The 21,350-nt window shown below is 50.9% G+C and overlaps 1 protein-coding gene across 2 annotated transcripts; it reads left to right on the top strand.

The window, feature by feature from the left end:
• Positions 1–76: 76 nt before the first annotated feature.
• DHX38 (DEAH-box helicase 38) lies at positions 77–18,296 on the top strand. Of its 2 annotated transcripts, XM_036834395.1 has the most exons (27): positions 77–309; positions 2,349–2,690; positions 3,051–3,238; positions 3,910–4,014; positions 4,569–4,716; positions 4,837–4,955; positions 5,114–5,190; positions 5,640–5,795; positions 6,329–6,490; positions 7,059–7,166; positions 7,543–7,655; positions 9,101–9,238; positions 9,606–9,792; positions 9,938–10,123; positions 10,503–10,643; positions 10,978–11,088; positions 11,183–11,299; positions 11,465–11,572; positions 11,967–12,079; positions 12,798–13,006; positions 13,109–13,263; positions 13,669–13,824; positions 13,920–14,054; positions 14,245–14,370; positions 14,898–14,993; positions 16,405–16,526; positions 17,824–18,296. In XM_036834395.1, exons 2-27 carry the CDS (start codon positions 2,368–2,370, stop codon positions 17,906–17,908), a joined length of 3,684 nt encoding a protein of 1,227 aa, XP_036690290.1. In that variant the 5' UTR covers positions 77–309; positions 2,349–2,367; the 3' UTR covers positions 17,909–18,296. The 2 variants fall into 2 exon arrangements, with proteins under 2 accessions (XP_036690290.1, XP_036690291.1); XM_036834396.1 differs by lacking the exon at positions 16,405–16,526 and having other exon boundaries at positions 89–309; positions 17,824–18,274.
• The last annotated feature ends 3,054 nt before the right edge of the window (positions 18,297–21,350 follow it).

The raw sequence follows: 21,350 nt of genomic DNA, 5'->3' as shown, positions 1-21,350 counted from the left end.
GGCGGGGCGTCGCCTCTTAGACTAAGCGTGATTGGTCGCCAGGAGACTCGGAAGTGTCTCTGATGAGAGCCGCAGAGAAAGACAGTCTAGCCTTGCAAGCGTTCTGTCCCACACTAGGAACGGGCGTTTTTCGGGCTGCTCTCGATGGTATCTTTGGACGGATAGAGGGGGCCGCGCAAAGTCTTATGGGACAATAATGGCCGCTTTCAAGGTGCGGGTTTTGGTTCTCTAAGGCGGTCTGAGTGAGGAGTGGCGGCGCCAGCGCCCCAGAATCCGGGACAGAAGGTCCCGAGAGTCGGACTTGGTGAGGTGAGTGTCCCTTCTTCCTTTCCGACCTTTTCTTCGCCAATCGTGGCGGCTCCAAGCGGCGGATATCGGCCCCTCGCTCAGGTTCGGGCCCAGGTTTGGAAAGTCTTGTTCCTGTCACCCAACTTGCGTTACTCACCTTAGGGATGCTGCCTAGGTCCTGCAAGACCGGCCTTTCTCCTTTCTCAGGTCAGATCCAGCTTCCTGGCGTGGCCTCAAAGAGGTCCAGGGATGCTGCCCGGGGGGTCACCCTGCTCACTTCCTTAGACCTTCCTATTAGCCCACTCCCTCCCAGACGGACACCGAGCCCAGCAGGGCTCCTTTTGTCTTCCTCTTCTCTGTCACAGTGGTATCTCTACCAGGTGATATCTTTTACTAGAATGTCAACTCCAAAAAGGTTGGGATTTTTGTCTGTTTTGTTCTCTTCTTTATCTCTAATGCCCAGAACAGCGATTGGCTCACAGAAAGCACTCAGTAATTGTTGAACGAATGTATCGTTTTTCTTCATTATTTTTCTTGTACCTCTTGTGGCTTCTTTGCCACTAATTATTCCTCACAAGCCAACACTTAGCTTCTTATTTACTTTTCTCAGCTGTTAGTTGTCCTGTTTGTCAGACTCCTTTTCCTGTGCTGCTGGCATCTTTCTTTTTTGTCCCTAGAAATTTCTGGCTCCCTGTTTCCTTTAATCAGTTTAAACTCATTCATTCATTTATTCCTCAAACGTTTATTTTGCTAGGCACTGGGCAAAGCAGTCAACAAGACAGACAAGGTTCTCTCTCCTGCATAAAATGACATTCTAGAAGTATATTTTCTAGTTCAGACTACTGAGCAGAGCATGTAAATCCTACCTTCCTGTTTAGATTTCCTCACATGAATACAGATGTCACCAATAGGTAGCTTTCCCTTTTCTCTTCTGCCTGATGGCATTTTTCAAAATGCAACTGTTGTTCATACTATATGTTCAGTCTGTTTAGCACTATTCTTCTATAGAGCTGTATATGTTAATTAGAGCTGGGTGAAACATTCTGGATTCTGGTAGTACCCTATCCCTTGACAGTTCTTTGCTTTACTGGCTTGTTGGAATGAGGGAAATTATTCAAGCACTCAGAATGGGATATGTTTATAAGTAGATTGTGTATAGTGGAAGGTAAAGAGGAGTTTGTTATAAGTTGAGTGCCAGAAAATCCTACAGTTACCTACTTTTCAGAAATATCATTTCCCAGCCTGGTGATTCTCATCAATTTTTTTTTTTTGGTGAACTTGAATTGTTATTAAACAGATTTCAACTGCTGTGAGGTAAGTCTTTTCTACAAAACACAATCCATTAAAGTATGGGTCACATGGATGGTAGTCTTATACGCCAACAACTCTGCTGTATCTGTAGTTTAAAGGAAGGGAGAGGAGGAAGAACTTGGGTAAAAAAATGGTGAGGGACCCAAATCAGTACCTTGGAGCACAGCAAGTGAAATAATGTAACGATGACATTTATGTAACTCTTTATGGTTACAGAGTGCTTTCACATACACTTTCTTGTTTGATTCTCACAATAACCCCATGGATTAGATAGAGCAAAAAGTACTTCCACTTTGCAGATGTAGAAATTATGCCTAACCAAAGATTAAGTTATTGCTTACAATCATACAGGTAGAAAATGTCAAGAGCCTGGGTTCTGATTGAGGTTTCTGATTTAAAATCTAGTGGTGTTTTCCCTAAACTCCCTTTATAGATGCCATAATGCTCTAGTAAGTGTCCCTTAGTGAGGTCTGTTCTTGCCTGGATGATACCCTCTTGGATCCTGGGGTGTGTGTGTGTATGTGTGTGTATCTGTTTCTGACGTGTGTTGGGGTAGAAGTAGGAAGATCTTTTGCGATTGTCGATGACTTGATGGACAGGTCTTGGTAAGAGGTAACTAAAGGAATTCTGATCTTGAGGGGGAGGTCAACCCCCCAGAGATCCATATACCTACAGTTATTCTGGGATGTAGCAGAGCCAAGCCTTTTCTCTTCTTATGTCTGAGATCAAATGGTTTGTTTTCCTTCCAGAGAAATCCCAGAGCCTGCCATGGAGGACACCAGCGAGGATGCCTCGATCCATCGATTGGAAGGCACTGAGGTAGACTCCCAGGTTGGCGGTCTTATTTTCAAGACCAAAAGTGCATCTAGTGAGCAGCATGTCTTCAAGGCCCCTGCTCCCCGCCCTTCATTGCTGGGACTAGACTTGTTGGCTTCCCTGAAAAGGAGGGAGAGAGAGGAGAAGGATGACGGGGAGGACAAGAAGAAGTCCAGAGTCTCTTCCTATAAGGACTGGGAAGAGAGCAAGGATGACCAGAGGGATGCTGAGGAGGAGGGCGGTGACCAGGCTGGCCGCAGTAGCCGAAAAGACAGGTAAGAGCCTTTGGGTGGATTGCCCCAAAGGGAACGAAAATGGAGGCCAGAAAATAGCATCTCATGTTTATCTCTCAGTTTTCTTGTTGGACATTTAGGACTTTATGATTCTACTATGATTCTATAACATTGAGGCTAGATAGGAATTGGTATTTTCTTCAGATTTGGGGGAACATTCAAAGGCACCTAAAGAGTGGATGATGGAGGTTAGAAGCGCTTATGGTTGTTGCCATATGCAAACCTGCCGTACCAGGGAGATAAAGTGGAAAAGGCCAGGTCACATGTTTGGCCTGGCCAAAGGTTTGGGGCAGGTTTTTCTTCCATGGATGAGCCCTTTACCAGCTGCCCTCCCTGTTTCAGACATTATCGATCTGCTCGGGTAGAGACTCCATCCCATCCTGGTGGTGTGAGTGAAGAGTTCTGGGAACGCAGTCGGCAGAGAGAGCGGGAGTGGCGGGAACATGGTGTCTACGCCTCGTCCAAAGAAGAAAAGGATCGGAAGAAGGAGAGGTCGAGGGATCGAGACTGTGACCGCAAGAGAGACAGAGGTAAACTGCCCAGCAGAGTTCCTAGTGCCTGCTAAGCACCTCAGTTAACATGTTGGCCTTTTTCTTGTTGGGGGTTTTTTTATAACACCTGTTAATTAGGGAACTCCATTTTCATGTCAGCCTGGTTGGTTTTGACCCTGTTGGTATTGGGATTAGCAGGCAGTTTAAGAAAAGAGCTGTTACATGCAACATAGCTGCTTTGCTTGAGTGTGTGGTCCTCATTTTATCCTGAAAATTGGTGATGAAGGTGAAAATGGGTAGTATGTTTGAGAAGCCAGTTGACACTAGTGTTGGCGAGAGAAAAAGGACGGTGCTGTGGAGCAAAGCTAGACATAAAATCCAATGCTGGCTTTCCTCAGTGTTGTCTCAGTTCTGTAGCTTGTAGGCTTGTAACTATTAAATAACTATTCATTATAGGCTTGTAACTATTCTTTTTTGAATTCTTGCAGGAAAATAACTGTTACTGTGAGTTTGAAACTTTCTAGCCAGTAACTAATTTTTGCCCTTGAAAGAATGGGGATATGTGAGTTTCAGGAGCCCAAGGATCGCATTAGAGCAGTGAGGTTGCACCTGTGAGTGAGTGGGGAGGCTTGTCCTTTCTGTAGGGTGAAGATGGGTGGAAGTTAGGATGGGACACCTGTTTTCTAAGCTCTGCCGGTGACTCCTCACAGATGAGCGGGATAGAAACAGGCACAGCAGCAGATCGGAGCGAGATGGAGGGTCAGAGCGCAGCAGCAGAAGAAACGAACCTGAGAGCCCCCGACACCGGCCTAAAGGTAATCTGAGCTGTTGCTTGTGGTGGTTTGTGAGAGCCAAGTGTATGAGAGGCAGCGTGAGTGACTCTCATCCTCAGTGGAACTGGGTTGGAATTCCTGATTCCACCATGAAATTCTGGGAATACTTGGTTCTGAGTCAGTTGATTCAGTTGGGAAGGCCGTGGACGTCTCTGTGGAGACAGATATGCTCCCTTAACATGATTTGCCAGTTTGCTGAGCGGCCAGTTTTCCAAATGGTAGGAAAGAATAGGGAGCTGGGGGTGGGTGGGGTAGGGGCAGAAAAAGGTTTTATTACAAAGAAATATGTACATTCAAGAGGGATATGCTTGCAGAGATAAACTGGATATTCCTTAAAGTGTTGTTATGAGCACAGATGAAAACTGGACCATTAAAATTCAGATATCTTTAAAAGCTGTCAAAACCATCTTATCCGTTGCAAATAGGTGCAAAGTTTATAAATAGTAAACGAAAGAAATCTGGTGAGCTGACTTTCATCTAATGGCTCTATAGCCGTGTCTTAGACGTTTCCTGTGGGTGTGTCTTTTGTGGCCCAGATGCAGCCACCCCTTCAAGGTCTACCTGGGATGAAGAGGACAGTGGCTATGGCTCCTCAAAGCGCTCACAGTGGGAATCGCCCTCCCCAACGCCTTCCTATCGGGATTCTGAGCGGAGTCATCGGCTGTCCAGTCGAGATAGGGACAGGTGACGTTCTGGGTGGGCGGCACAGGCTGGGCGTGACTGGGGCTGGGAGGGCAGATGGTGGCTGGGGAACACGTCTCAGCTTAGTGACTCTTTAGTGAGGCTGGTTTTGCTGTTTCCCAGGTCTGTGAGGAGCAGGTACGCAGACGACACGCCTCTGCCAACCCCGTCCTACAAATACAACGAGTGGGCCGATGACAGAAGACATCTGGGGTCCACCCCACGTCTGTCCAGGGGCCGAGGTAAGGCAGGGTGGAAGTGGGAAGCAGGACGCAGGGTCGCTCGTCCTGGTGGGGCTGGACGAAGCTGGGCTGGGGCTGTGCTGCTTGGCAGGTCTGTGTGAGGCCACTGGGGATGAGCTGGGACCGTGCAGACTGACCTGCTACATGTTCTCCCGCAGGGAGACGTGAGGATGGCGAAGAAGGAATTTCATTTGACACAGAAGAGGAACGGCAGCAATGGGAGGACGACCAGAGGGTAAAAACTACATCTTCGAGAGACTGAATGAGGGGTGGTGGGTCACCTCTGTCGGTGAGTGGGTGACCGGGGGTGTCCGAGCACAAGGGTCATGGGTTACACTGTAGTGGAACCGGACGTTGAGCCACGTTCAGTCTCGAAGCCATGGAATCTCTTTCCAGGCAAAGGCTCTGTGGTGAGACTTCTCACGAAACGCAGGTCAGACTTAACTTTTTCGGCTGTGTGCTGGTGCCACCGTGTGGTAAATGTAAGAAGTGCTGTCACGGTGGGCTGCGCTGTACACTGGGCTTCTCTAGGTGGCTCGTCTTACAGCCTCTCTTGCGCCTCTCACGAGGGCTGCTATGCCGCACCAGTGACTTCTTACCAAACACCTCCTGCCCTTCTGGCCACGTCTTGCGCAGAAACTGGATCTGTGCCTTGTTCTTACTGCTTTGTCTCTTGTGCCGCAGCAAGCTGACCGGGATTGGTACATGATGGATGAGGGATATGATGAGTTCCACAACCCGCTGGCCTACTCCTCTGAGGACTACGTGAGGAGACGGGAGCAGCATCTGCACAAACAGAAGCAGAAGCGCATTTCGGCCCAGCGGAGGCAGATCAATGAGGTGCGGCTGCCCGCAGCAGGTGGGGCAGATTCAGCTGGAGAAGCGGCAGGTCACACGCGCCTGCTGGCGGCCCAGCTCGTCTCCCGCTGCTGAAGTCACAGACTTAGCGATTCCTCCGGAGGCAGAGGGTGGGCAGGGAACTTCTCAGTAACTTAAGAAAAACCCAACCCAAATCATGACTTCCGTCTTCTGCAGTCGTTCTGGAGGGGTGCTGTTGATGGGAACTGGGAGGTCAGGCCCCGGCTCTGTGGTGTGTCCTCTGTGTCTCTGAGCGGGGCCAGAGACAGTCACCGTTTGTGTATCCATACAGAGGTTCTGCCTTAGATATAACGGGTTGCTTCTGGGAAGAGTACTGCAGGTGATTTGGGATCAGCGATTCTTCTGTCTAAGGAGCTGCAGGGTAGAGAGGCCCGTGACATCTCTGCAGCCCCTATGGCCCTTCTGTCAGGACCCTCTGCGTGGCCTCGCCTGGGACCTTTCAGGATGGCCTTGCAGTTGCAGCCTTAACGTGGCCTCCCGTTGTGTCCTCACAGGATAACGAACGCTGGGAGACCAACCGCATGCTCACCAGCGGGGTGGTGCATCGGCTGGAGGTGGACGACGACTTTGAAGAGGACAGTGCAGCCAAGGTCCATCTGATGGTGCATAACCTGGTGCCTCCCTTTCTGGACGGGCGCATCGTCTTCACCAAGCAGGTGAGGGCCCTCTGTTGTCAGAGGGAAGACCGCTCAGAGAAGCCTGAAATGGAAAAAGAAAGAAAGGGAAAGGAAAGGAGAGGAAAAAAGCCCCATCACGATAGGGGTAGGGTAGCAACCCTTCGTTTACTAGGGCCAGTACGAAGTGGACCTTCGTGTTGAGTTTTTTTTTTTTTTTTTTTTTTTTTTTTTATTTGTTTTAATTTTGGCTGTGTTGGGTCTTCGTTGCTGCGCGCGGGGTTTTCTCTGGTTGCGGCAAGCTTTGTTGCGGTGCACGGACCTCTCATTGCGGTGGCTTCTTTTGTTGCCGAGCACGGGCTCTAGGCACATGGGCTTCAGTAGTTGTGGCACTCGGGCTCAGTAGTTGTGGCTCACGGGCTCTAGAACGCAGGCTCAGTAGTTGCAGCGCCCAGGCTTAGTTGCTTCGTGGCATGTGGGATCTCCCAGGGCTCGAACCTGTGTCCCCTGCATTGGCAGGCAGATTCTTAACCACTGCGCCACCAGGGAAGCCCTCGTGTTGAGTTTGATGGTCAGCACAGAATTTCTCTTTTTCCTCAACCTCTTGCAGCCAGAGCCTGTGATTCCAGTCAAGGACGCCACTTCTGACCTGGCCATTATCGCTAGAAAAGGCAGTCAAACAGTGCGGAAGCACAGGGAGCAAAAGGAACGCAAAAAGGTTGGTTTCTTGTCTTCTAGGGCCAGAGAGTATCTACATATTTTTTTGTATTTTTTTTCTTTTTTCTTCTTTTTAAAGATCACGTTCCACCTCACAGGTAGGGTTCCTATTGGCATTTAGAGGAAACTCACAGAGCAAGAAACAGCCCTTGTGGGAGGGTATTGCATTCCTCCTCCAGGGCCTCAGTTAAGATAATCCGGGGCCTGGTGTCTCAGGAGCTTCAGGCATAAGATTGGGAGGCATGGCTCGGTGCCACTGCTGCCTTGTGGGAATTTACTGCCTGCTAGATGAAGCCTGTTGTCAGACAGGATTGATTTTCCATGGACCACAGTTGTGTCACGGGATGGAGCAGATTGACTTTTTGTGTCTTTTTCAGGCTCAACACAAACACTGGGAACTGGCTGGAACCAAACTGGGAGATATAATGGGCGTCAAAAAAGAGGAAGAGCCGGATAAAGCTCTGACAGAGGACGGTAAAGTGGACTACAGGTAGGAGTCTCGCCAGCAGCGGGGGTCTCTGCAGACGGGGCCTCAAGGGGGCCAATAGGATTCGGCACTCGCGAATAGGAAAACGATGTTATTTGGAGTCTCTGGTCCCTTCCTCCTGGTCTTTTCAACTTTTCTGAGATAACATTCCTACTGCCGCCCCTGATACTGCAGGAGCTTCTTCTGTGCCAGGCAGCACCACAGAACTCACAGATACTCAGTCATTGGATTCTCACGACAGTCCCACGGGACAGGTGTAATCTTCCCCGTTTTTCATGTGAGGAGGAGGAGGCCCAGGGAGGTTAAGTAGCTTGTCTGAGGTGGTCCAGCTGGTAAACGGTGGGGTGAGGATCACACCCAGACAGTCTAGTCTCGGAGCCCACACTCTCAGCCGCTCTGCTAGAGCGCCTTTCAGATGCTCAGTGTGGGAAAGTGTGCTTTGCACCCTTAGATTTTAGTTCAATCTAAGGAAGAACTATTTTTAACAGAGATTTGAAAATAGAAAGGGTTGTCTTCTCAGGTAGTGACTTCCCCATTCATAGAGGTATTTAAGCAGATGTTGGATAACTGCTTGTTGGGCTTTCCTCATTGTGTAGGTGGCTGAACTCAGATGTCCCTTCTGAATCTCACTGAACACTCTGAAATCCTACAAAACTGTCATCTGAGTTAATAATTCTCTGTAACCCTGTGAGAAGTTGGTGCTATTGATCAGCCCTTGTTAGTTTCTAGTTAATTTAATCCCGTAGGTGTTAATTGTTAGCTGAGCGGGAGTGACTGGGATGTTAGAAACAGGAAGCTTGACAGAGCGTGGGCTCAACTTGATGGAGGAAAAGTCTCTTGGGGAAGGGATGGGTGGAGACTGTAGACTAATGTAGGTAAGGTAGGACTGGTACCTTTTTGCTCTGCAGCCTGGGGATATACGTGTGTCCGGATACTTGAGCGTTTTCAGTGGAAGCTGTAGGTAAACATCAAGTGGGACTGTTCTCACAGTTCTTTAAAAATAAAGCCTTATGGACTCTGCTGTCCCACCAAGAGGTGGGAGGGAGTCTGACCTTGGTCAACTCCTCCTTTCAGCCTGTTAAGTGTGGTGCTGAAATTGCCCAAGGTTGTTCCATATAAGGTAATGACCTGTGGATTTCAGCTCCTCTTCTGGCTGAACTCTTTCAGGGCAGAGGATTTGCCACTTGCTAATCTGTAGCTCCTCTGAGCCCCCTGCAGCTGTCTGTCCTGGGGGCGTTGAGTAGGTTTTGGATGATGGATTCTCAGACAGCCGTCTGGTCCCTTAGGACAGAGGAGACGAGCAGCACCTGGCAGCTCTAGCGTCTCAAAGATTTACTGCACATTTGAAGCAGTGCTCACTTTTGGGTGTAGGAAGCAGGGCAGTAACCCAGTCAGGAAGGCAGATGTGGGAAACTGTGCAGGGCGCTAAGGCTGCTGTGTGTTCTCAGGGCAGAGCAGAAGTTTGCAGACCACATGAAGAAAAAGAGCGAAGCCAGCAGTGAATTCGCAAAGAAGAAGTCTATTCTGGAGCAGAGGCAGTACCTGCCCATCTTTGCTGTGCAGCAGGAGCTGCTCACGATTATCAGGTAACTGCATCCACCCCGGGTCGGGCTTCCACTACTGAATCAGGTGTCCCATTTTCTCCTGTGTGTACTCTGTAGCTCTTTTTCTTTTGGGTATGACATCTGATGGAGAAGGGAAAGGATTTTTTCCCCTCACCTGGGTGCCCTGGGCTACCCTGCATGAAGTAAGCAAGATGGCATCGTTTTGTTTTAGTGCATTTGTTTAAACTGTACTGTCTTCCAGACTTTTTAGAGAGTGTTTCAGTATGAGACAGTTTTCCCAGGGAAATCCTCCTCCCTGCGCAGGCACGCTCCTTGGATAGCTACAGGTGGGGGTAGGAGGTGGCCTTCCACTCAGGCTGATTCACCCGATATCTTCTCTTCCTTGCAGAGATAATAGCATCGTGATCGTGGTTGGGGAGACAGGGAGTGGTAAGACCACTCAGCTGACCCAGTACCTGCACGAAGACGGTTACACGGACTATGGGATGATCGGGTGCACCCAGCCCCGCCGTGTGGCTGCCATGTCGGTGGCCAAGAGAGTCAGTGAAGAGATGGGGGGCAGCCTTGGTGAGGAGGTGAGTGGGCGCAAGGGCTGAGCTGTGTAGTTCTTGCCCGGTAGCTTCTGTCATTTGGGCTGATCTGCTGAGGCCTGGACCCAGCTCGGGGTGTGCAGTGGCGAGTGGGCGCCCAGAGCTTCTGAGCGGTCTCTCTGGCCTCCAGGTGGGTTATGCCATCCGTTTCGAAGACTGCACTTCAGAAAGCACCTTGATCAAGTACATGACCGATGGAATCCTGCTGCGAGAGTCCCTGCGGGAAGCGGACCTGGATCACTACAGCGCCATCATCATGGACGAGGCCCACGAGCGCTCCCTCAACACCGACGTGCTCTTTGGGCTGCTCCGGGAGGTGAGGGCTGCGGGTCCAGCTTCTGTGCCTGTGGGGCTTGGAGCGCCGCCCTGCCAGGAGTTAGTGACGAGGCACTCCAGGCGGGCTGGGGTCTAGCCTGGGGAAGCTGAGGGGGTCTTTGACAGGCTGAGTTGCCCCGGAGGCCCTTGGCTGCGGGGTTCAGACCTGGTGGTGGTTTACTCTGTTCTTGCTCAGCTGAGTGCCTCATGGTTCTCCCGGCTGTGGGTCCACCGATTCAGTTCAGGATTGTTATGAATCTAATGAGCCATCCCTCAGCTTTGACTTCTGTTTCATTTGGTAGTTATGCTGATGAGACTGGAGGGCAGAAGCCAAGGGTCCCAAAACTGTGGGGAAGCCTCTGACTGACTTCTTCTCTTAGGTGGTGGCTCGGCGCTCAGACCTGAAGCTCATTGTCACATCAGCCACCATGGATGCAGAGAAATTTGCTTCCTTTTTTGGGAATGTCCCCATCTTCCACATCCCTGGTCGTACGTTCCCTGTTGACATCCTCTTCAGCAAGGTACTGAGGCCCTGTTTCGGAACTGACCTGACCTTTGATGAGGAACTGGTTGGGGGATGTGGAATGGCATACTGAGTCGGAAGAGGTTTTGTGGGGACCCTGCGAGCCTGCAGCTGTAGGGCTTGAAGGCGAAGGACTGTGCTCTGGGGAGGTTTCGCTTGATTGTTTCTTTGGAGTGGACGTGCAGGGCTCAGGGAGGGCCATCAGGCCCGTCTGCAGGTGCGGCAGCCCTGAGAGTTCATCGTCTCTAGCCCCTGACCAGGAACTGGGTCGCTGGTTCCCAGTGGGGGCTTGGCCTGCATTCCCTCTGATGGTGTCCCTCACTGGTTTGCAGACCCCCCAGGAGGATTATGTGGAGGCCGCAGTGAAGCAGTCTCTGCAGGTGCATCTGTCGGGGGCCCCCGGGGACATCCTTATCTTCATGCCTGGCCAAGAGGACATCGAGGTGCGTGCCTCGGTCATGACTGGGGTGAACGGGTGTGTCCTTCGTGTGAGAACTGGGGCATCTGGTGTCTCACAGCTCCTCTCTGTGCCCTCAGGTGACCTCAGACCAGATCGTGGAGCATCTGGAAGAACTGGAGAACGCGCCCGCCTTGGCTGTGCTGCCCATCTATTCCCAGCTGCCTTCTGACCTCCAGGCCAAAATCTTCCAGAAGGTGAGATGGGTCCCCACCTTGGGATTCCCCCAGACTCCCCCAGAGGAGGGCAAGAGGGAGGGTGTTAGTTTTCTGGCACGGGTGGGGTGTACTTTTCTCCTTGTGGGGTTTTTCCTACCTGAAGGCCTACAGCCTTCGCTCCATGAGTGTCCTGTCCGGCTCCAGGCTCCGGATGGCGTTCGGAAGTGTATTGTCGCCACCAACATTGCTGAGACCTCTCTGACTGTCGATGGCATCATGTTTGTTATCGATTCTGGTTATTGTAAATTAAAGGTAAGAGGAGACACAGGCACCGGGGCCCTGGGCCTTCACCCAAAGCTAACTCAGCCAAGGGGGTGGGAAGGCAGGCCCTGGGTGCTTGGCCCTCACACGACGATTGCTCATGGAAGTGGTGATGGTGTTTACTGAGTGCTGGTTTTGCCGTGTGCTTGATTCATTCCATCCTTGTGATAACTCGAGGTAGACAGTTTACATAACTCGATAGAGATCGCGGAGCTGGTGTTCAGGGGAAATTTCTTGAGGTTCCTGGTTCCGAAAGATGGCTGCTTACATCGCTAAGACACTCCCTTCTGTAACGTGTAGCACCCAGGGTCTGTCTTTGTCTCAAGCCTGCCTCCCTTTTCCCCCTCACTCTGCCCTTAGTCAGGTCTTTGCTGTCCCCTCCTAGGTCTTCAACCCCAGGATTGGCATGGATGCTCTGCAGATCTACCCCATCAGCCAGGCCAACGCCAACCAGAGGTCGGGGCGAGCTGGCAGGACGGGCCCAGGTCAGTGTTTCAGGTAGGAGCCCTGCGCTAGCCTGCTCTCTGGGGTGGAGCCCCGGCTGGGGTGGGAAGGCTTGGACTGTGACCCTGCAGAGAGGTGACCCCTGAGGCTGGGAACCAGTGGTGGGGCTGCCGCTTGTTGCTTCTCTCGTCACGTGCTGCTGAGTGGAGGAAGCTGCCTTTGCAGGCAGCCCTGAAGTCTGAGCAGCCTTGGGTTTTAGGAAGACCTGTGTGGAAGGTACCTGCAGCGGATGACCAGCGATTACAGTGTGCCTCCTCCTGGAAGATAAATGTGAACAAATTACAGCACCGGTTCTTTTTTTCCTCCTCCAATTACTCTCTCTCTCTTTTTTGTTCCGATTTTTAAAAATAATGTATTAACTATAGAAATTCAGAAAATCTAGAAAAATATAAAGAAAAAAAATCCCAGCCATAATTCTAGTCCCAGGCTCATTGGTTCCAGAAATGAAACAAGTACATAGGAGACTCCAGCAGAATGGTGAATTGGCAGGACTGAGTTTTGAGTAGGTGGAGATTTGTGATTGTAAGGGAAAGGGGGAGGTGGGGGGAAGAAATGAGGACTTCTCCTCCTTACCCGTGGCTTTCATCTGCACTGGCTCTTCTGGGTGCACAAGCCCAGTGTTGGTCCCTGTGTAGACAGCCGGGCATATTTGAGGGGCTCAGCCGGGCAGCACGGTGGGAAGTGCGGCAGGACTGCGTCTTCTCCCCCGCAGGCTCTACACCCAGAGCGCCTACAAGAACGAGCTCCTGACCACCACGGTGCCCGAGATCCAGCGGACCAACCTGGCCAACGTGGTGCTGCTGCTCAAGTCCCTGGGGGTGCAGGACCTGCTGCAGTTCCACTTCATGGACCCGCCCCCGGAGGACAACATGCTCAACTCCATGTATCAGCTCTGGATCCTCGGGGCCCTGGACAACACAGGTGCCGTGGCCCCGGGAGCCGGGCAGGGCCCCGTGGGCTCTGGCGCCTGGGTGCTCCAGGCACTGTGTCCACTGACCGTGCGGATTTGCTCCTCTCTCCCAGGCGGTCTGACCTCGACCGGGCGGCTGATGGTGGAGTTCCCGCTGGACCCGGCCCTGTCCAAGATGCTCATTGTGTCCTGTGACATGGGCTGCAGCTCCGAGATCCTGCTCATCGTCTCCATGCTGTCGGTCCCTGCCATCTTCTACAGGCCCAAGGTGGGAGATGCTGTCCGGCTCCTCTCCTCTCAGGGATCTCGGGAGGTTATGGGCTCAAGGAAGGTTGAGAGAGGGGAGTAGTTTCTCTCTGTGTTGTTAAGACGGAGTGGAGGGAAGGGCAGGAATCAGTTTCCAAAGAGTGGTTTTGCTGTTTTATGTTAAGCAGGTTGGGGGTAGGGGAAGGGATGGGCTAGAGCCATGGTTCTCAGGGAGTGTTTTGCAGTTTTTTCTAGGATGGCTGTGCCTGAGCCCTCACATTTTAGAATAAATATTTTGTTGTAAACTAATTTATTTTTCCTGTATTGTCAGGGCACTACGTTGATGTGTTTTTAGCTATGGTGAGGGTAGATGATAGTGTGAGATAGCTCTTCTCATTGGACCTGGACTTCCCTTTTTCCTTCCTAGGGCCGAGAGGAGGAGAGCGATCAAATCCGGGAGAAGTTCGCAGTCCCTGAGAGCGACCACCTGACCTACCTGAATGTCTACCTGCAGTGGAAGAACAACAATTACTCTACCATCTGGTGTAACGATCATTTCATCCATGCCAAGGCCATGCGGAAGGTGGGGGCAGTGGCCGAGAGAAGCAGCATGTTGGGAGGAGGGGTGGGATGCAGGGAAGGAGGGCGCCATCCTTGTCTCCCTGTGTCCTGCTCTAGGTCCGGGAGGTGCGGGCTCAGCTCAAGGACATCATGGTGCAGCAGCGGATGAGCCTGGCCTCGTGTGGCACCGACTGGGACATTGTCAGGAAGTGTATCTGTGCTGCCTATTTCCACCAGGCAGCCAAGCTCAAGGTGAGCCCAGTGGAGCTATGGCCCCTCTGGGCCTGATACTTCTTTCGAGGGCAGAGGTCTCCTTTCTCATTGTACAGTCCTGCAGATCTGGGCTTCCCCCAAAAGCCTGTGTCAAGACAGTATTGGACTGGGTAGCTGCCCAGATGTGCAGTGTTTTGCTATGTAGCCACCTGTTGCATCTCTTCCCTAGGGAATTGGGGAGTATGTGAATATCCGGACAGGCATGCCCTGCCACCTGCACCCCACCAGCTCCCTCTTTGGAATGGGCTACACCCCAGACTACATTGTGTATCACGAGTTGGTCATGACCACCAAGGTGAGTCTTTTCCAAGGCAGCTTGCATGACTGTAGGCCCACTTGGCTGGGCCAGGCCTTTGTCATAACCCTTTGCCGCCTTCTGGGATGGGTTTTGAGCTTGGGAGGCTTAAGGCCACATGTTGCTTGGAGGGAAATTGAGGTTGGTTTTCAGTTGGGGGTTTGGGGAAGTTTGTATAGATACACAGTTAACCTCTAGATTCCAGTGGCCTCGGCTGTGCCAGCAGGATTGTTTCCTACTTGCTGCCTGGGACAAGCAAGCCCTTTTGGCGTTGTTAGAAGGGTTTTCTGAGGGGCTGGGCCTTTTCTGTTGGACAACAGGGGCCTTTTTCTCAAGCATGGAGGAATTTGGATGGGAGAAGGGATTAGAATCCCAGTGTCTGCGGCTGTTCCTTGCCTTTTTCAGCCTCACAGGGCGAGGGGTAGGCCCCTTCCCGTATAGCTCCTAACTGTGCAACCGCTCTGGGAGGGACAGCTCAAAGCATTGGTCCTCCTGTGACCACCGCTCTGTGGCCCTTCTGCCTGCAGGAGTACATGCAGTGTGTGACTGCTGTGGACGGAGAGTGGCTGGCAGAGCTGGGCCCCATGTTCTACAGCGTGAAACAGGCAGGAAAGTCTCGGCAGGTAAGGACACTGTGCTTCTCTATGGAGGATCTGTTTGTCTCTGGGATCCGCTTTCCCCTCAGCCTGGTATTAAAGACACATCATCATCTGGCTTCCCTTCACTTCTCTGTCAAACATAAAAGTTGTGATCCAGGCAGGTTAGTCTGTCTGATCTCCCCCCACCCACTCCATTTGCTCGGTCTGCTGAGCCTTAAAAAAAAACCAACTTATTATTGAAAAGTCCAAATACTCATAAAAGTGGACAAAAACAGTATAATGAGCCACGAGTTCCTCACTTAGCTTCCATAATTATCAACATTCTGCCCAACCTTGTTTCTCTTATTCCCACTCCGCTCCATACATATTGAGTGTTTTCCTGGAATATTTTAAAACATACCTCAGACATTGTGTGTTTTCACCCATAAATACTTGAATATGTGTCTCTAAAAGGACTTTCAAAAATTAAAACATAACCTCCATGCAAATCTTACTCAACAGAATTAATCCTTAATGTTGCTAAAGTCTCCAGTTCTTGTTCATATTTCCTTTTTTATTCCAAAGATAATTTTTTATAATTGATTTGCTTGAATTCGGAGCCAGGCGTTGAAATTTGTCATTATATATATTAAGTCTTTTATTCTGGAACAAGCTCTGCCCCCACTCATTTTTTATGGCATTGACTTATTGGGGAAAACAGGTTGGTCATCTGTTGGTCATTCTGTAGAATGTTCCACGTTCTGTTTTGAGCTGATTGCTTCCTCAAGGTGTTTAACTTTTGCCTCTATCCCATGTACTTTCTGTAAGCTAGTCATTAATCTAAAGCCTTGGTTAGATTCAGATTCAGCTGTTTTGGGTAAGGATGCATAAATGCGTGTGGTGCTGTGAACCTCCTTTTAGATCCAGTCAGGAGGCACATAAGGTCTGGTGGTGCCACTTTTGAAGACACTAAGATTGCTCAGTGGTTCCACCTGATCCCTCCATTATAAATTCTCTACCTACTTCTCGGTCTCCTGACAGTCTTGGTGTCCATTGGTGGCTACCACCTGGAGTTAGGGCTGCAGAATGTTGTGGACTTTAGCTTCCCCCCTTCTCAGCATAGTTCGCCCCGCACCGGGCCTGCACACATCTTCCTATGTCTGTCCTCTCCAGCCAGATGTCGTGTCTTCTCTATTTCCTGTACTTCCTGGCATGGTTATGAACTTGGTTAGAGCATGTAAGCACTTAGCAAATGGAGTGGAGGGCTGAGGCATGACAGGGTGAGGACTCAATCATCCAATGTCTGTCTTGAATCAGTGAGAAAAGCAGGCCTCAGTGCTGGGGCAGGGAGCTGGCAAGGTCTACCCAGCACCTGGCTTGCAGCAGGGAGATGGGTGCAGGCCGGGCCTCCTCACCCGCCAATCCCCAGTGACCCCAGGACCTCTCCCTTCTCTAGGAGAACCGCCGACGGGCCAAAGAGGAAGCCTCTGCCATGGAGGAGGAGATGGCACTGGCTGAGGAGCAGCTGCGGGCCCGGCGGCAGGAGCAGGAAAAGCGCAGCCCCCTGGGTAGTGTCAGGTGAGCTGTGGTCTCGGGACCCTGGTCCTGATGGAGCCCACCAGCTGGACTGACCAGGCCCTGAGGCAGGGTCGCGATTTAAGAGAAGTTAAATGTGCAGAGGTGAATTGGTGACAAGTTGACTGTGGTCACGTGGAGACGGGAGGGGTTTCGGACATACTTTCAAGGGGTGGTGATACAGCTGCAACTCCTGGTCGTTGTTTGTTATGTTGTGATGGGGCCCAAGGTGGGCTGGAGCGGCAGAGTAGGTCTCACAGCTTTACCAACAGGCTAGGGCTTGGACACCACAGTAGAGAGGCAAGGCGGGGAGAGCCTTGGGCACCTGCGTCTGCCCTGGTGCCTGGAGTTAGACCGCACAGGTGAAGGGCACAGTCCCTGCAAGACTGCCCTCACCTCAGTCACCACCTGCAAGTTGGGGGGTACCCAGGGTCACCCTCATTTCTCACCAACTTGTTACAAATTTGGGGATCCCCATGGACTCCCTCAGGTTTGATAATTTGCTAGAACACCTCGCAGAACTCAGGGAAGTACTATACATATTACAGTTTTATTATAGCAAAAGGTCACAGAACCAGCCAAAGGGAGAGATGTATAAAGTGAGGTCTGAGAGTGTCTTAGATGTGAAGTCTTCCATTGTCCTTGGGGTCATGTTACCCTCCTGGCACATTACACAGAGTATTGTCACCAGGGAAGCTTACCTGAGCTTTGGTGCCCAGAGTTTTATTGGGCAGGACCCATGTGTTGACTTAGTCTCCAGCCCCTTTTCCCTCCCCAGAGGCTGGGCTAATAGCACGAGGCTCAGAGCACAGCCCTCTAATCACAGGTGGGTTTTTCTGGCAGGGTAGCCACCATCCTGAGTCATCTCATTTGCATAAACTATCAGATGTGGTCCGAGGGGCCCACCGTGAATAACAGAGACACTCCAGTCCCTTGGGAAATTCCAAGGGTCTAGAGATACCTCCAGGAACTGGAGACAAAGCCCAGCCACAGCTGGAGTGGCGGCCTGGTGAGGTGGAGGGAAGACAACCTCCATAGCTCACCTAGGGGATATGAATGGAATTGTTAAAAAAATCTCATAACCTGCCTCAGTGGATATCAGAAAGAGGTGCTATCTCATTTTGCTCCCGATCACAAATAGGGAAGGCAAGGGGAGTGGAAGTGTGCTAGGGGAGAAACCCTGCAGCCCCAAAGCCTGCTCGCACACAGAAACAGCAAGACCTCAGGCTCCTCATCCTTCTGTGTGTCCTGGCCGGAGTGAACAGCAGTGCGATTCCTAACCCCTCTTCTGTGTCTCCAGGTCTACAAAGATCTACACCCCAGGTCGGAAAGAGCAAGGGGAACCCATGACCCCTCGCCGCACACCAGCCCGCTTTGGGCTCTGAGCTGAGGCTGTCCCTGGAGAGGAGGGGGGCCAGGTGTTGAGTCCTGAGCCCTGTGGCTGCAGCGCCCAGGCCTGCCGACAAAACCCTTTCATCTGTGTGCTTTCATTTGTGTACATCATGGCCTTGGGGGCACCTGTTGAGGCCAGGCTCTGCCATGGAGGAGGTGGGAGTTTCTTGGTGCAGGCGCGGGGCCGCAGAGCAGCTGCCAGGACCACGAGAGGTGGCCGGACCCACCGTATTCAAATAAACTGTCCCCGGGACACTTGGTGTATAAATGACACGGCTGTGACTATGTTTTTTAAAATTCTTGTGTAAAACAGCACAATAGACCTAGAGGGAATTATAATTTGGTTATAATTCAGGATTTGGAAATAAATTTATTGTTTGTAAAATGTTATTGTATTTCTGACTCTTCTTTTCCCCTAACTGCCCTAAATCACACACTAGAGAACAGGCAGAACGCTGACTTTCCTTGGATGGATCCTTCTAGAACCTTAGCTCGCCCTTATTTCTGTTCTCTAGGCAGTGCCTCTTAGAGGAGGGGTTGATGGGGTGGGACTCAGCTGACAGGGAAGGAGAATGGCCCGGGGCACCAGCACCTGGCAGGGCTGGGGCAAGGCTGGCCACAGTGGCCGGGAAGTGGGAGGAAGGTGAGCAGCCGTGCACCCTCTGTCCTTTCCCGTGGGCGGGTTGGCTGCTCTGTTGCTCAGAATGGCCCAAGTTTCTACCATTGTGTGTTGTGTATTGATGGAAAATAGTGTTAAATGTTGCTTATTGGTTTTCACATAAAAGATGAGCCTTACACTAGAAGCACTAGTCTCTTCTGTTGTTAAGCAGCCTCAACAGTCTGCTGAGGCGACGTCTTGGGCACCTCTGGCACTTACTTAGTGACTCCCTAGGGCTGGGCTTCTGCCAGGTGTGCTGGGTGGGAGGTCCTGTGTTGGGGCTGAGAGCCCAGTAGGCTTGGGGCTCAGAAGCACCTGCATACTGGGCCAGGGCTCAGCGTGAGCTCCCTGGTGCCCGGCTCACGCCACTGTCAGTTCCACTCTTGTTTCTCACTCTGTTCCTGGGATTTGAATTTCTGTCTGTTATAAATCAATACAAGTTAAATTAAAGCCAATTTTATGGGTAGGTTTGGAAGCCAGGCTTTGGCAGCCAGCATCAGCTTCCACCTCTACTTCCATTCTTTTTACCTCTAACCGCCTTTCCTGGGAATGCAGGTAGAAGCTGACTTTCACAGCTCTGGAGTGAAGAGAGGGCTTCCAGCTGCTGGCCTGGGAAGGCTTCTAATCTTGGCCCTGGGTTGAAGGGCTAGGAGAAGGTGTCTACCCGCCCTGCGGAGAGATGTAAGCTGGGTATGTGATCTATTTACAGACTTGGGCTCAGGATGCAACAAAACAGGAAGAAGATTGAGGTTCCAGTTGATGCCTTTACTACTAACAGGCTGTGACCTTGGTCACAAACTCACCTTCAGGTTCCTTAGATAAGAAAAATGAGGCCAGAGAGGTTTTGAAAATCTTATTTTAAAGTAAGGAACGCCTAGTGAGGCACATGTGGCATACACACACAGATGCCACAAGATAAGTGGGGAGGCTCCCCGCCCCCAGCAGCTGTACCCGAATCTGTTTTGGCTTCTGGACTTCTGCCCAAGAATCTGTTTGCACTTCTGTCTCCAATGCTTTCTTTTTAACTATGGACCCTTTCCATTCAGATCTACCTTCAAGTTCCTTCCAGCTTTAATATTATGATTTAATACTCCTCTGCTTTTCACCATCTCTTCCTCAGATGATAACTGATTCTTTTTCTAGAGGTACAAAAGCATTTCTTGGCAACGACCGGAAAGTGGATTCCTGAGACTGGTTTTCCGATTTGGTGTGAGAGAACAGTAAGGTTGTTGAACTGGACAGGGGTCCCCCACCTTGCTCTCAGCCATGTGCGTCTACCCTTTAATGCCTAGTTGAGAGGAGCAGGATACTTTAGACATCTTAGAAATATCAGCAGTTGAGGGGCTCAGGCTGAGATAGGGGGCTCATTCTGGGGACCCCAGGGCTAGCTTGCTGGGCCCTGCCTATGGCAGGAAGCTTCCTCCTCATATGGGCTGTGCAGAGGGGGCTCAAAGGCAAGTGTACGTGGCCACATGGTGGTTCTAGGGAGCTCCCCCTTCCCTTTAGTAAGGCGGCGGCTGGGGTTTGGTCTGGGTTCCTTTAGCTCAGGGGGAGAAGAATTATACTCCAGGTGGGTAGAAGAGGATCTGTCACAAAGGATTCTGCGGCCCCCAAGGTATCAAAATCTGAGTGACACCCTCCGACTGGGTGGCTGAAGCACTTTATTTATAATCCCCTCGGCTAAGTCCTAGCTTTATAATCGTTTCTTTTTTCTTTTTTGTTATGTTTTTAGCGTGGCTTTAGGTGCACAGCAAAATTGAGCAGGAGGTACAGAGATGTCTCCTGTACCTGCTTCCCCTGCCCCCGACCTGCACAGCCTCCCCACTATCAGCATCCCCCACCGCAGTGGCTCGATCGTTACAGCTGATGAACCTGCGCTGACACATCATTATCCCCTGAAGTCCGTAGTTTACATTAGGGGTCACCCTTGGTGTCTGTACATTCTATGGGTTGGGAAAAATGTATCCACCATTATGGTTTCATACAGAGACCGTGCCTTTTTAATGTCAACTTTTAAAGAACTCACTTCTCTGGTTATTTCTTAAAGCATTAGAGGCAGGCAACATTCGGGCTCCCTGCCCTTTCTCCTACCTTGCTGCACTTCTCCAAGCCCTGCCCCTCCACTCAGTTGGGTCTCCTGCCTGGCGGGGCTTGCAAGGCCACACGGCTGGGTGATGTATTGACATGGTTCTGGCTCTGCTGCCCCTTTGCTCCCCATAACTTGCTACCTGCTTTCCCCTGGTGTAATCACCCCATAGGAAGTGAAAGACAACTTTGGAAAAAGTACAACATTCAAAGTACCCAGATATTGTCCCTTTGGCCAACATATTTGAAAACTTTTTGTAAATTAAAGAGACAAAATGCCTTTTTAGTAGACTGTACTGGGGATTTTAATGACATTGAACTTTTGCTTGAATAAATGGGCCACAGGCTAGAACTAGAAGCCATTTCATTAGTACCAGACCCTTCAGTCTTTGTTTTCTCTAGAAGACATATCCTTATTCTAAACCAAATGAAGGAACACAGTCAAAAGAGCATAAAAAACCAGACACTGACCATCACAACAGAAAACACCAGACGTGCCCATCACTCCTGCCTTACACTGCATTTCCAGAATTTGTCCTTCCCAAGTCCTAGCAGGGGCATCCTATATAACACGTTGCTGCTATTAGCAGAAAATTTTCTTGGCTTTTGTTTGGCTGGGGAGGGAGGCAAGATATTTAAGAATTGCTATCAACTAGTGGGTTTCTTCCTTCACTTTTCCTTTCCCCTCTTCC

This window comes from Balaenoptera musculus, chromosome 19 (genome assembly GCF_009873245.2).
Source record: "Balaenoptera musculus isolate JJ_BM4_2016_0621 chromosome 19, mBalMus1.pri.v3, whole genome shotgun sequence".
NCBI classification, from domain to species: Eukaryota; Metazoa; Chordata; class Mammalia; order Artiodactyla; family Balaenopteridae; genus Balaenoptera; species Balaenoptera musculus.
This window is presented reverse-complemented; position numbering and strand designations above follow the sequence as displayed.

What these genes read in the sequence shown, in the direction of transcription:
- DHX38 (XM_036834395.1), top strand. Translation starts at nt 2,368, where the DNA reads ATGGAGGACACCAGCGAGGATGCCTCGATCCATCGATTGGAAGGCACT. An exon ending in TGACCGCAAGAGAGACAGAG is followed by an intron (nt 3,239 to 3,909) that starts GTAAACTGCCCA and finishes GACTCCTCACAG; the next exon opens with ATGAGCGGGATAGAAACAGG. An exon ending in GCATCGTCTTCACCAAGCAG is followed by an intron (nt 6,491 to 7,058) that starts GTGAGGGCCCTC and finishes AACCTCTTGCAG; the next exon opens with CCAGAGCCTGTGATTCCAGT.